Below are 15,319 nucleotides of genomic sequence, written 5' to 3' on the forward strand. Positions count from 1 at the left end.
GGCCTGCATTATGCTCACACACAATCCCGTGTGTGGCTGCGTACGACGATGTTGCTAAGAAACACGACATCGCTCTCCTCGCTCGTAAACACATGAAGTTTAACATGAATGAACCACATTAAGGCAGAGCAGACGGGCCTGTCGTAATGACTGAGTGATGAGATGTTGACCGTGTTGTAGACTGTGTTGACGACTGTGTTGATGACTGTGTTGTAGATTGTATGGATGACTGTTGTAGACTGTGTTGATTGACTCTGACCCTGTCATTGACCGCTGTCTCTCTGCTGTGTGTTCCAGGTGATCTCAGCCCTGTCCAGGATCTCCCATCACAGCATTGTGCAGATCAAAGGCATGAGGTATGTCTCCTCTCCTCCCACTACCCTTCACTGTCCGTTTGAGGAAGAGGAATGTCTCAACCAGACAGTGTTTTCTTGTTCTGGTAGTAGATGTGATCTAGGCCTACTCCTGTCAATACCACTGTCTCTGTTGGTTACCAGGTCTGGAAGAATGATCACATGTAAAAACAAGTCCAGGGTCAGATAGCTCAGATCACATGACTAAACGCATCACTAAGCTCTACCTCTGTTTCTCGGCGTCACATCAAAGGATGCCATTGAGTCTGGTTTATTGGCCGCTGGGAAACCACTTTCTGATTTCTCTTTATTTGCTCAGTCTGATCACGCTGTTGGCTGTGAGGGGGCTGCGAGCTGGCTCCACAAATAAATCAAGGTGTTTTATCTTGACCGGCAGGGTAATGAGTTGATGGAGCGCACCCATTAGGCCTGGTGCCATCCCAGGAAACACAGAGACTGGCCTATTAATAAACACTACACACCCTGAGAGGTGGCTAAATCACTGAGGTCCCATCTCCTAGGGTCTGTTTCCTCTGTCTGGTCTATAGTGTGGTGAATGAGAAAACTAAATGGCGGTCTGTTTCTTCTCTTTAGCCTCCAGAGCCCCACCACAGTGAGTTGAAAAGCCTCTGCACAGTTAGTTAGGAGGAGCTTTTTGTTGTTGTTTAGAACGTGTAATTTCATCTAAAACACACTGGTGTACATGAACCATTTGCAGTCAGATCATGAAGTGATATCTCTTTCAATCATCCACAATATCACTGACTCCCTCTAACGCCGACATAGGAAGCTTGCTAAGTGGCACATGACCAACGCATGGTGAGGGCATGATCTAGGGCACATGATGTTAATATGTCCATCCAGCGGGGTCAGACAGACAGTAAAGGTCATGTCAGTTGTTAAACACCCACCACACTTTCTTAACCCCCCGTGTCCTTCCCCTACTGCCTGGGGTAAAGGTAACGGAGGCCCCTCTGCCCCTGTAACATTACAGAGACCTGTCAGTCCTCTTCAGTGTCACCAGACACAGACCTGTCCCTCTCTCACCCCAGAGACACTCAGCAGTTAAATCCCCCCCCCCGTTCCTCCCTCTTTCTGTTTCTCCCTCTTTCTGTTTCTCCCTCTTTCTGTTCCTCCCTCTTTCTGTTCCTCCCTCTTTCTGTTTCCTCCCTTCTTCTGTTTCCTCCCTCTTTCTGTTCCTCCCTCTTTCTGTTCCTCCCTCTTTCTGTTCCTCCCTCTTTCTGTTCCTCCCTCTTTCTGTTCCTCCCTCTTTCTGTTCCTCCCTGTGTGTTTGATCTGGCGATCATTGTTTTGGAGGCGTGTTCATTGACTTGCTGTTGAAGCCCATTGATTGGCACTGTGATGCCTATTGGCATCAAAGAGCCAAAAGTCAGGCCTGTGTGTCTCTGTCACTGTGTCTTTCCTGAGCCCCAGCTTTACTGGAAGCCTCGCCACTCCTGCCTGCACACCCAGACACGCTCCACACTTCTGGAACACTCACAGTCCAAGCCCTGTCTCCTTGAGAAACCCATGAAAATGGTATCAATCAATCAAAAAGGGAATAGAGGTTAAGAATAAAGGCCTTCTGTCATGACATCCTGCTCCTCATCTATGGACTGTGAGCTCTTCTGGCGTTATACAACTCATAGCAGGATCTCTCACCCTCCTCTCTCCTGACAGTGAAATGCTCCTGCCTCCTTTCTTCTCATGATATCTGTCCTCAGCTAACCAAAAGCCACCTCTTAGCTCGCAGTAGACCTACTCACACTTCGTGTTCTCTTGATTTCCCCCTGATACCACAAGCCATTACTCCATTAGTCTGTCTGTCTGTGTGTGTGTGTGTGCCTTGTTCTCAGTGGGTCAGAGTGCTATAATGTGCGTGAGAGCAGAGCTCCACAGTGAGAAGGAGAGTGGCAGACAGAGGCTGAAACCCAGCAGGAGAGAGACTGCAGGCGGAGAAGTGTCAGGAAAGATGCTCTCTCTCTTCCCCTCATCTCCTCCTCCCTCTCTCCTTCATCCCGGCCTGGAGCATTAGGAATGCTCATTCCCGCTCACGACAGTGTGCGATATAAGACTCGATAGTCACTCACATACATTACACATCCCACACATAATGTACACATTATACATGCATACACCCATGATGCACACCCCTCATTAATACTCTATTTGTGTATGTGGTGTAAAGTTGCACACTTGCATACCAACAGGACAGAGATGACTCACATTACACATAGAATTAAGCAATAAGGCCCGAGGGGATGTGGTATAAGCACGACACAACGCGGAGTGCATGGATACAGCCCTCAACCGTGGTATATTGACCATATACCACAACCCCCCGATGTCCCTTATTGCTATTATAAACTGGTTACCAACGTAATTAGAGCAGTAACAATACATGTTTTGTCATATCTGTGGTACACGGTCTCGTATACCACGGCTTTCAGCCAATCAGTATTCAGGGCTCGAACTACCCAGTTTATAGTATCGCATAATGTACACATGAACACATTCATTCACTGTTACACCCACTCCCCAACATCCCCAAGCCAAAAGCGTTGGAATGGGAATGAGTCAGACATGCAAGACTAAATGAAGAGAAACTCAGAGGGACGTTTATCAGAGTTGGTGGGTGGACAAGCACAGAATGGGCCCTGATGGAATTTTATGCCTCAGCTCCACATAGCTATTGATCTCTGCTATGGGCCATTGGGACCTGCTGGATGTTACCGCACTACTCAATGCGGCAACGGTCACACCAAACAACCGCATAGTTACGTCCTCACAGTTATTTGCGATAGCGGTTCAATGGGGCTGGGCATACAGCTGCTCTGTCCTCCACACGTCTGACATTGATTACCTTTACCACAGGAATGGCTCTGTGTATCGAACAAGCACTTTCACTTAATCGCAGACCGAGCTAATTGACAGGATGAGTCAATGGGTGCTGCACACTGAAATAGTTTATAGGCATTCAATGGTAGTCAGGAAATAAACACCTATACTCTCTACAGCCTGATTGGCTCTGAGCCCTGAAACAGGAAGAGGGAGGTTGAGAGCGAGAGCGGTTGAGAAAGAGGGAGAGAGAGGAAGATTCTGAAAGTGAGAGAGTGACAGAGAGAAATGAGTGAAAAGAAAGAGGCAGGACAAGAGAGAGTGAGTAAGCCAGCAGAGCTCTGTGATGCGTTGTGTTCCTTAACCTGATGTTAGCATGACACACTAGTCCCTCATGGTGACCACACACACACGCACACACACTGCTCTCACTACACTGACACTAATTGCTGGTGTCACACACAGAAACACACGCTAGAAAACACACAAGTAAAAACGTATCCTGAGTGATATTTTTGTAAACAATTCGCTACTGTGCATTGAATTCAGTGTATTCAGTTAAACATAGATACAGTAGATATGATTTTGTGCCACTTGGAAGTTATAAGGTCTTGGAATCAGGTTATTGAATTGCCTGATTGAGTTAAGCTCCCTCCTGGGGTTCCATAGCTGTGAGTCCAAGTGACAGAATGATTCGATTAACTGGAAATCACAGATTAAGTTAGATAAGAGGCGTCAGACTAAAGGGTAGATGTCTTGAATTGAATGAAAAGCTGTTATTGAAAAGTGTCATATTGCAGCTAGGATAATTGAAAACGGCCAACAGGTGTTTACTTAGTGCCTGGACTAATGCTGCTATCGCCACAACTAAATAACCGCTAAACAGAATGCACTGCCGATTGTCTGTGTTGATAATTACAGTGGATGCATCCAGGTGAATTATTAGGGTTGAGCAAATATCTTGCTTGTGGAGAAGTGAGAGAGATTACAGTACTGAGAGATGCAGCTGTGACTGTCAGGGTTCAGTCAGTGCATCCATCTGATTAACTCCCACCCACTCAGACTGAGCCCCAGGTGCACACACACACTCTCTCTCTTTCTCCTGAGCCCACTCACACACACACACTCTCTCTCTCTCTCTTTCTCCTGAGCCCACTCACACACACTCTCTCTCTCTTTCTCCTGAGCCCACTCACACACTTTACCCCCTTCCTCTCCATCTCTATTTTTACCTCTGTTGCCCTGCGTTGATGTAATCAGCTGTGAGATGGGGGTCTGTATGTTTCCTCAATCGAGCCAGCAGGCTGCTCTGTGGGAAGTGGGCGTCAGCAGGACATACAGTACAGGACCTCATGGTGTCCTACCGCACACGCACACACACACGCACGCACGCACGCACGCACGCACGCACGCACGCACGCACGCACGCACGAACACCTGACTGATAGACACTCATCCCCTGCTGTTACCACATCTAACTGTAAGGCCTGTCCACCGGCTAACTCTTTGTCTCTTTCTCCCATTGTGTGTGTGTGTTGTAGGCCTTTTCCTTCGGAGGACACTGGTCTGAATGAGGATGACGTGTACCGGAGTCTTGAGGAGCTGGCAGAGTAAGTACTCAGACCCCCTGTATCCCCCATCACTCACATACACTGCAATCCCCACAACATACGGATGGAGCAGCGGAGCACAACTCTGAGCCATAACCATCCATCCTGCCACCTTCCTCCATCCTGCCACTCCTCCATCCTGCACCTTCCTCACATCCTCCACCCTCTCATTGCCGCCGCACCTTCCTCCATCCGCCACCTTCCTTCTCATCCTGCCCCTTCCTCCATCCTGCCACCTTCCATCCACCTGCCCACCTCTCCTCCTTCTTTCGCCATCTGCCACATTCCTCCATCTTGCACCTTCCTCTTACCTTCCTCCATCCTGCACCTCCTCCATTTCTGGACAACCCTCTCCCTCGCCTTTCCTCCATTCCTCCACCTTCTCTTTCCACCCACTTCCTCTCTTCCTCTGCCACCATCCTCCTTCTCCTACCATCCTGCCAGCCTCCTTCCTGCCTCCCCTCCTCCAGTCCTGCACCTTCCTCCTTCCTTCCTCCATCCTGCCACCTTCCTCATCTCTGCACCATTCCCCATCCTCCGCCATCCGCACATCCTCCTCTACCTTCCTCCATCCCCACCTCCTCCATCTGCCACCTTCTCCTTCCTTCCTCCATCCACCTTACGCACACCTTCCCTCCTCACTTCCTCATCTGCCAATCCTTCACCAGTGCACCTTCCTTCCTTCCTTCCTCACCTAACTCTCTCCTTCCGCCACCTTCCTCTGCCTCCATCCATCCTGCCTCACTTCCTCCACCTTCCACCTAGCATTCCTCGATCCTGCCATCCTTGCCTTCCATCCTGCCCTTCCTCCTTCCTCTCATCCTGCCACCTTCTCCATCCTGCCACCTTCCTCCTCCTTCCTCCATCCTGCCACCTTCCTCTTCCTTCCTGCCATCCTGCCCATCTTCTCATTCCTTCCTCCATCCTGCCACCTCCTCCATCCTGCCCTTCCTCCTCCTACTCTCCCTACTTCTCTCATCCTGGCACTTCCTCATCCTGCCACCTTCCTCCTTCCTGCCACATCCTCCATCCTGCCACTCCCCTTACCTTCCTTCGCCTCCATCCTTCTCCTATTCCGCCACTTCCTCTTCTGCCACTTCCTCCTTCCTGCCACCTTCCTCTCCTGCCCCTCTTCATCCTGCCACCTTCCTCCATTCCTCCATCCCCTCCATCCTGCCACCCTTCTCCATCCTGCCACCTTCCCCATCCTGCCTCCACCTGCCACCTTCCCTCCTTCCTCCACCTTCCTCCTTCCTGCCACCTTCTTCCATCCTGCCACCTTCCTCCATCCTGCCTCCATCTGCCACTTTCCCCCTTCCTTCCTCCATCCTGCCACATTCCTCCTTCCTGTCACCTCTCATTCTCTGTCCACCTTCCTCCTCTTCTATTTCTACTTCCTTCACTTCGCTTCCTCCTTCCTTCCTCCTGCTTCCTTCTCACCTTCCTTCCTTCCATCCTGCCACCTTCCCTCGCTTCCTTCTATCCTGGCACCTTCCTCCATGCCGCCACCTCCTCCTTCCCTCATCCTGCCACCTTCCTCCTTCCTTCCTCCATCCTGCACCTTCCTCCTCCTTCCTCCATCCTGCCACTCCCTCTACTTCCTCCATCCTGCCACCTTCCTCCATCCTGCCACCCTTCCGACCATCCTCGCCACCTTCCCTCCATCCTGCCCCTCCATCCATCTTCCTCCTATCACTTCCTCCATCCTCGCACCTTCCTCCTTCCTCATCTCCATCCTGCCACCTTCCTCCATCCTGCCACCTTCCTGCCACCTTCCTCGCACCTTCCTCCATCCTGCCACTTCCTCCTCCTTCTCATCCTGCCACCTTCCTCCTCCCCTCTCCTCCATCCTGCCACCTTCTCCTTCCTTCGCCATCCTGCCACCTTCCTCCTCCTTCCTGCACATCCTGCCACTTCCTCCTCCTTCCTCCATCCTGCCTCCATCCTGCCACCTTCCTACTTCCTTCCTCCATCCTGCACCTTCTCCATCCTGCACCTTCTCCTTCCTCCATCCTGCCACCTTCCTCCATCCTGCCACCTTCCTCCTTCCTTCCATCATCCTGCCACCTTCCTCCTTCTTCCCCATCTCTGACCTCCTCTCCTTCCTCCTTTCCTCCATCCTGCCACCTTTCCTCCATCCTGCCAACCTTCCTCATCCTGCCACCGTTCCTCCTTCTCCTTCCTCCATCCTGGCACCTTCCTCCATCTCGCCACCTTCCTCCATCGTTCCTGCCTACCTTCCTCCATCCTTCCACCTTCCTCCTTACTTCCTCCCTCATCCTTCCTCCATCCTTCCTCCATCCTGCACTTTCCTCTATCCTGCCACCTTCCTCCTTCCCTGCCACCTTCCTCCTTCCTGCCACCTTCTTCCATCCTCCACCTTTCCATCCTGCCGCTTCCTCCATCTGCCTCCATCCTGCCACCTTCTTCCATCCTGCCACCTCCTCCATCCTGCCTCCACCTGCCACCTTCCTCCTTCCTGCCCACCTTCCTCCTTCCTCACCTTCTTCCATCCTGCCACCTTCCTCATCCTGCCTCCATCCTGCCACCTTTCCTCCTTCCTTCCTCCATCCTGCCACATTCCTCCTTCCTGTCACCTTCCTCATTCCTTCCACCTTCCTCCTTTCTTTCTCCTTCCTCCTTCTCCTTCCTTCCTTCCTTCCTTCCTTCCTTCCTTCCCCTTCCTTCCTTCCTTCCTTCCTTCCTCCTTCCTTCCTTCCTTCCTTCCACCTTCCTTCCTTCCTCCTGCCACCTCCTCCACCTGCCCACTTCTCCCTCCTGCACCTCCTCCTCCTGCCACCTTTCTCCATGCATCCCTGCTGTCCGTCACTCTGCCGTTGCCATGGTGACACCAGCAGCACATTAGTTTCCTGCCTGCCTAGTTGCCAAGTTGTCTAAGAACTGGATGGCTGGCAGGATATGTTGGGTGATGGGTGGGTGGGTTTGAAAGCAAGCTACATGAGGGCAGGGGGCTGGGGTGGCTGTAGGGCTAGGAGCTGGGTTGGGGTGGCTGGTAGGCGGGAGCGTGCGGTTGGGTGGTCTGGTAGAGGTGGAGGCTGGGTTGGGTGGACTGGTAGCGGTGCGAGGCTGGGTTGGGGTGGTCTGTGTAGCGGTGGGAGGAGGCTGGGTTGGGTAGGGCTGGTAGCGATGGAGGCTGGGTTGGGGTGGGTGGTAGCGCAGGGAGGCTGGGTTGGGTGGTCTGGTAGCGGATGGAGGCTGGGTTGGGGTGGGCTGGTAGCGGTGGAGGCTGGGTTGGGGTGGGCTGGTAGCGGCAAGGGAGCGCTGGGTTGGGGTGGGCTGGTAGCGGTGGGAGGCTGGGTTGGGGTGGGCTGGTAGCTGGTGGTGCTAGGTTGGGGTGGCTGGTAGCGGTGGAGGCTGGGTTGGGGTGGGCTTGTAGCGGGCAGGGAGGCTGGCTTGGGTGTGTCCGATAGCGGTGGAGGCGGTTGGGGTGGTCTGGTAGCGGTGGAGGCTGGGTTGGGGTGGGCTGGTAGCGGTGGAGGCTGGGTTGGGGTGGGCTCGGTCAGCGGGGTGGAGGCTGGGTGGGGTGGTCTCTGGTAGCGTGGAGGCTGGGTTGGGGTGGGCTGGTAGCGGTGGAGGCTGGGTTGTAGGGGTGGCTGGTAGCGGTGGAGGCTGGTTGGGGTGGGCTGGTAGTGGTGGAGGCTGGGTGGGGTGGCTGGTAGCGGTGGAGGCTGGGTTGGGGTGGGCTGGTAGCGGTGGAGGCTGGGTTGGGGTGGGCTGGTAGCGGTGGAGGCTGGGGTGTGCGACAGCTCCCATTCCTCTCTGATTAATGGAGAATAATTAGACGCTGCGCTAAGATAGGTGTTATTCATCACCCAGAGAGAAGAGGGGAGGTGGGAGGAGGGGAGGAGGGAGGGGGAGAGAGATGGATAGCAGAGTGCCACCACCGCTGCTTGCTGAATACATTACTGGAGGAAAACGTGCAGAAGCTGAGAGAAGTGCAGGCCAAGCAGGCTAATACTGGATTAGAGCTCATCTTACCTTCCAGCCCAACACTGGGCCCTCACTGGATAGGAAGCACAGCCTTGTGAGTGCAAACACACAGCAGAGTAAACACACAGGTGCGTCCTGTACATGTCGGGAAATACTGTACATTGGTTTAGAAGTGACCCTCCCCACAGCTTTATTGTGGCAAAATGTTCCATCCAACAGCATTCATCAACCCGAAACGGTGCCTGAGGAAGGCCTGCAGCATCACCAAGGACCCCACACACCCCAGCCACGAGCTCTACATACAACTAATACAACTTCAAGCTTAAAAATAAGCAAAGAACAATCAATCTCAAAATGGAGTAAAGGACTAGGGCCTTGATTATTTCTGGTGGTCCTGTGATGCATTACTGTGATGGTCCTGTGATGCATTACTGTGATGGTCCTGTGATGCATTACTGTGATGGTCCTGTGATGCATTACTGTGATGCATTACTGTGATGGTCCTGTGATGCATTACTGTGATGGGCCCGTGATGCATTACTGTGATGGTCCCGTGATGCATTACTGTGATGGTCCTGTGATGTTTTACCTTTAGTGGTGTTGCAGGCAGCCAGGGGTGTCAGGGCACAAAGCGAATGGTAAAAGTCCTCTGCTTTGATTACATATCCTTTAGTTTGTCCTTTACCCTTTCACCCCCTGCACTATAACCCAACCTCTCTCTCTCTCTGATAACCTGTTGGGTCATAACACCTTAATCAAACCGCAGTGTAGCATGAACACCCTTGGTCTATGGACGGCCCCAGTCCACGTAATTGATTCATCAGGAGGTCCTGCATGCCATGCAGTCGGACACACTTAAGCAAGCAATTTCCCCGCCCTCATAGCGTTATTAATTGGCCCATGGTATTGATGTACGGTTGATTTAAGATGAGTGTGTGAGTGAAATGAGCGAGTGATTTGCCGGTGGATCAGCGGGTTTAAAAAACTCTTCAAACAAGAGTTCTGCTAGAGATTATAGTGAAAGATACAAGACCACATGAGGCTGATGCACCTGATACAACATATATATATATTTGAGTTCATGTAAAGGGACTCTGGTGCTTGTCTGTTGTCTGTCAGTAAAGGTTATGAGGTGAAAAAACGTTTTCCATATTTACAGTATCATGTCGAATGTGTTCATGTCAAGGTACATGTAAGTGGAATGTAGCGGGCGGATAGCGATGTGATCCCACCTGAAATGACTTGCCATAATAGAATGGTGTGGTCATTAAATTGAGTTTGTGTGTATGTGTTTGTGTGTGTGTGTTGCATGTGTGTGTGTTGTGTGTGTGTGTGTGTATGTGTTTGTGTGTGTGTGCATGTGTGTGTTTGTGTGTGGTGTGTGTATGTTTGTGTGTGTGTTGTGCATGTGTGTGTTTGTGTTTGTGTGTGTGTGTATGTGTTTGTGTGTGCGTGCATGTGTGTGTATGTGTGTGTGTGTGTGTATGTGTTTGTGTGTGTGTGCATGTGTGTGTATTGTGTGTTGTGTGTGTATGTGTTTGTGTGTGCGTGCATGTGTGTGTGTGTGTGTGTGTGTGATTGTTGTGTGTGTATGTGTGTGTATGGTGATGTGTGTGTGTTGTGTGTGTGTGTGTGTATGTGTTTGTGTTGTGCGTGCATGTGTGTTTTTGTGTGTGTGTGTGTGCATGTGTGTGTGTGGTGGCATGTGTGTTATGTGTTTGTGTGGTGCGTGCATGTGTGTGTATGTGTTTGTTGTGCGTGCATGTGTGTGTATCTGCCCACGCATAAGTATGTTTACCTGAGGCAGGGTCTCCTTAATGAGGTCTCTCAGGTTAATCTTCTTCAAACTTAGCACTGCTTCCTGCCTAAGGCTCTGTAATGTCAACTCTGAGTATGAGTGCTTCCTGCCTAAGGCTCTGTAATGTCAACTCTGAGTGGTGCTTCCTGCCTAAGGCTCTGTAATGTCAACTCTGAGTAGTGCTTCCTGCCTAAGGCTCTGTAATGTCAACTCTGAGCAGTGCTTCGCAGTGTAGAGTTAGTCCATCCTGAAGTTGACAAAGCATGAAATGCGGCCGATCGGGTGCAGTGGCCATGGGACTATTTTTCTCTGAATGACAATATTCAGATTGAGAAGCAATAATGTCAGAAAGGCTTTTCATCTCGACAACAACAGTATATTGCTATCACTCTTTGATGGGAAGTCAGATTCAAAGCTGACAAGTCAATGTACTGTAAAGTTAGAACCAAAGAGTTCTGTGTTACAGATGATGTCACAAACTAGGCTTCTATCCAATTGGTGACAGTATTTCATGCAAATATTCTAAAATTCACAATATGCACATTTTCCCACCAGAGATGGGTTTCCATTAAATTGACTTGTTGCAGATAAAAGGCTGTGCGTGATGACGTAGTGCACATAAAAATAGCTATTGCAGTTAAAATCCCATGTACCGAATAAAAAAAATGTAATTTTCATCTCTGCTGATGGTTTTGTCACAAAGTTGCGTTGTATAGTGAATGTATTGACACCTGCGCTCTAGACAACAGCTTGCAGATTCAGTGCGGGTATAGTCTACATGATGAGATTATTATGGATGAATTACATCATTTTATTTCTCAAATGGAAGCCAGGCATCGATCGTCATGTCTCCAGAATAAGACCCTGGATATTTATTGTAAAGGAGCATCAAGATCACCACCGTGCACTTTCACCACCCTGTGAAGTTCATCATCATTTATATCATCCCAGGTTGTGACTCCCAAGTTTACTTTGATATGATGGTTATTATATCAATATTATATTATAACAATATTTGCACATAAAAGCATTCCCACCACCATTTCTCGCATAATTAGTTTTACAGACACACAAAGATCCCACCATGTCTAGCGTGTTTTGTTTTGTCAACATTTTAACAAGTTTACTGCCAAATGTGTTGTTTCCAACAGACTAGTCGTGACACATGTACTTTACTTGCATAAAAAGGTTTGATGGAAACCTGGTTACAGAGGATCGTTTTATCACTTAGTCTATATATTTCAATGAGTAATTGGTGAGCATTTAGGGAATGTAAAGAATAGTGTTGAGACATCACATGTAACCTATCCTCTGCGGCCCCACGAGATCCATAGACTGTATCCCTGGGACTGCACTGCCTGTGTGGGCTGGATGTCAATGTCAGTTAGGTGTGAGGTGTACAACACCAGCGCAGGCTGAGGGAGCCAAACTGATATGGAACATATAGAGGTCAAATATAAAGGCAAGTATAGGACATACACTGAGTATACAAAACATTAGGAACTCTCTTTCCATGACATAGACTGACCAGGTGAATGCAGGTGAACGCTATGATTCCTTATTGATGTCACCTGTTAAATCCACTTAAATTAGTGAAGATGAAGGGATGAATGAAGATGAATTAGACAGGTTAAAGAGGGATTTTTAAACATTGAGACAATTGAGACATGGTTTGTGTATGTTGAAGGGTGAATGGGCAAGACAAAATATTTAAATGCCTTTCAACAGGGTATGGTTATAGGTGCCAGGCGCACCAGTTTGAGTGTGTCAAGAATTGCAATGCTGCTGGGTTTTTCATACTCAACAGTTTGTTGTGCCTCCCATTGGTGTCAGCATGGGCCAGCATCCCTGTGGAATGCTTTCGACACCTTGTAGAGTCCATGCCCCGAAGAATTGAGGCTGTTCTGATGGCAAAAGGGGATGCAACTCAGTATTAGAAACGTGTCCTTAAGGTTTTGTACACTCAGTGTGTATATATATATATATATATGTTGAGGTTAGTCCTGTTCTGTAGGAGATTTCCTTGCTGATTACAGAAGGAGGCCATGCGGGTGGTTCTGTCTCCATCTTGCTCTTTGTCCAACTACTCCTCCTTATCTTATCTCAAGTCAAGCCTGGACAATGTCACCGTGTCTGGGCTTCCCGTTCACGTCATCACTATCAACTTGACTGTATCCATCCGCTCATGACAGTCTGGTATTGTTGGGAAAAGCCTACCTACAAAAGAGCTTGAAGGAGAATACAGGTTCAGGGATTTCTCTGCCCTTTTAGGCGGCCCGCCCAAGCAGTGTAAAACAAATACAAAATAATAATAATTTATKTTCGGGATGGAAAAATGCTTTCAGTGTAAACTTAAACAACTATACCTGATATAAAGTATGTATAAKATATATAGGTCTTATATATTTTATAATATAAGCTTTGAGAACTAACAATGCTAGGCTGTCAGGGAGAATTGAACATTCCCAAAACAATGAATTTAGTAGTATTGATGTTGTTATGTTTATTATGTTTAAGCAAAAGAACACAGCATTAACTATGTCAAAATGCTTATAGTTGCAGGAAATTCACTTTAAAACTGAAACATTTTCTCTCATCTCTATTGCAAAATGTGTAAAATTGCAGGAAATTAGCTGTAAAACTGAAACAATTTCTCTCAATTCCCTGGAGAAATTTGTAGAATTGCAGGAAATTGGTTTAAATATTCAAACATTTCTTTACACCACACTGCCAAGACGGCAAGGAGATACCTAGTCATTGCACAACTGAATGCATTCAACCGAAACGTGTCTTCTGCATTTGACCCCACCCCTCTGAGTTAGAGAGCTGCCCCCTTAATAGACATTTTTTGTGCCCTGGAAGCAGTTGTTGTTGGGCTGCCTTGCAGAACAGCAGATTTTTCCACCTTGCCGGCTCAGGGATTCAAACAAGTGACCTTTCGGTTACTAGCCCAACACTTTTAACCACCAGGCTACCTAAAATGTTCTCTAAAATCCAGCCGCACCGACAGGCCGACCACACCCGTTACCACGCTACCACGGAGAAAAGTGTCCTGAGGTTTGCTCTGTATAGAGAAAGTTGGCATCTACCAGCACAGATAAGTTCTAAAGAAGAGGATTGGAACATTGCCTTGAAATAGCCCTCACAGATGCCTGCTCAATTTTCTGACAGTCTCTGAGAGCTGATATAGTCACAGCTAATAAGATGGTATGGCAGAAACCTCTCTAACTTCATGAGAAAGAAAGTGCTTTATTTTCCCCAAACTTTCTGACTGTATCAGGGAGAGAAGGAAAGCAAGATGTTTCCACCCAAACTAAATCTGTTTATTTATCCATTAGCTTACTAATGCGCTGGCCCCAGTCATATGTCTCTGGCTATTTAAATCCACTTTTGTACAGTTGCACACACACACATTTGTCAGTAATTGCATCCCCAGCCTGGTGGTGGAATTCAGAATGACCTTCCATTGGATTTGGTCTGCACACCCTGCACTCTGCAGAGACAGAAAGAGAGTGGAAGTTGGCATAAAGTTGACTTTTCGCTCAGCAGAGATGCAGCTCTCCAACACTACACACTAATGTGAAATGTGACTGTACTACTTCCATTGGATCTATTTCAAAATCTCTCATCTCTAATCTCAGGCTCTTACAAGTCAAAGCCTGAAGTGACCCTTTACCAGGTGGTGGTCAGACCTTTGCCGAGCCAACATAGAGCAGCCTGGCTTGCTGTAGCGCCCTGGTCAATGTCCAGACGTGTGATTTAATATGTAGCTTTATGGCCTGACACCACAAGACAGGATCATAACATCAAAACCTCATTCAACCTCACAACCTCACTTTCCGAGCCAAGATATCTGTATGATTACGTTGAAAAATGTAATAACTGCAGTATGTTCGTTCTATTACTGGAAACCAGTAACCCAGAGGGCCTGGAGGGCCATATGTAGCCTTGGATGAAAGTCCCCTCCAGTGATTCCTCTCCTCTGGCCTCATAGTGAGAGCAGAAGAGCAGAGGCCACAAGGACTGTTGCGTGCTAACACTCTGGACCTCTGAAACTGCACTGTGTAATCAGGCAGAACATTTGCTCACAATCCAGGATTCCTGAGGAGAGGAGCAGAGCAGGAAGCACACACTATCATATCTCTTGTACAGACACTCATGCGTGTGCACGTGCGCGAACACACACTCGCACAAATACACACACATGCATCCACACTCATCTAAACTCCTTCACAAATATGTCCATTCCACTTTCTAATTCTATGTCTCCCCATCAGATATGTTACTCACACTATTCTGCACACATACTCCAACCACTTGCCCTCAACCCCATCCACACAGATCCCCTCAGGAGCTAGTTCCTCTTGTTCCTCCTCACAACATCCCATACAGATCACTGCACTAACCATCAGTCAGCTAATGCCTGTCTTTAGGGTTCTGGGCAAGAATGGGATTTCTTCCCAAATATTGCCCATCCCCTCGACACGTATCTCTGTGGGGTCATGAGTGCCTTCAGAACAGAATGCACTCTGGGATGGGTAGCTCAGACATGGCAGTAGTGTGCTGTCCCAGAATTCCTCTGTATGCAGTCACATCCTCCTAATGATGGAACAGGAATCACATCACTGAGAGTGACACCACATCACCTCAATTAAAAGTTCAAACCAGTCCCACACAAGGAGAAGGACCATTGTGAATATTAGATTGAGGTAGTCACATTCTTTTTCTTCTCCTTTTTTAATCTGTTTTCTCTATTCAGCCAGCCACAA

At 48.7% G+C, this 15,319-nt stretch overlaps 1 protein-coding gene across 13 annotated transcripts in view; it reads left to right on the top strand.

Moving 5' to 3' along the window:
* The window catches only part of LOC111964081 (guanine nucleotide exchange factor VAV2-like), a 262,685-nt gene that overhangs the window by 206,383 nt on the left and 40,983 nt on the right, over positions 1-15,319 (top strand). For all 13 annotated transcript variants that reach the window (XM_070443611.1, XM_070443613.1, XM_070443619.1 and 10 more), the window contains exons 3-4: positions 298-356; positions 4,733-4,801. In XM_070443611.1, coding sequence (XP_070299712.1) covers positions 298-356; positions 4,733-4,801 — 128 coding nt within the window. The remainder of the gene's footprint in view (positions 1-297; positions 357-4,732; positions 4,802-15,319) is intronic.

The sequence above is a fragment of the Salvelinus sp. IW2-2015 genome, linkage group LG5, assembly GCF_002910315.2.
Source record: "Salvelinus sp. IW2-2015 linkage group LG5, ASM291031v2, whole genome shotgun sequence".
NCBI lineage: Eukaryota > Metazoa > Chordata > Actinopteri > Salmoniformes > Salmonidae > Salvelinus > Salvelinus sp. IW2-2015.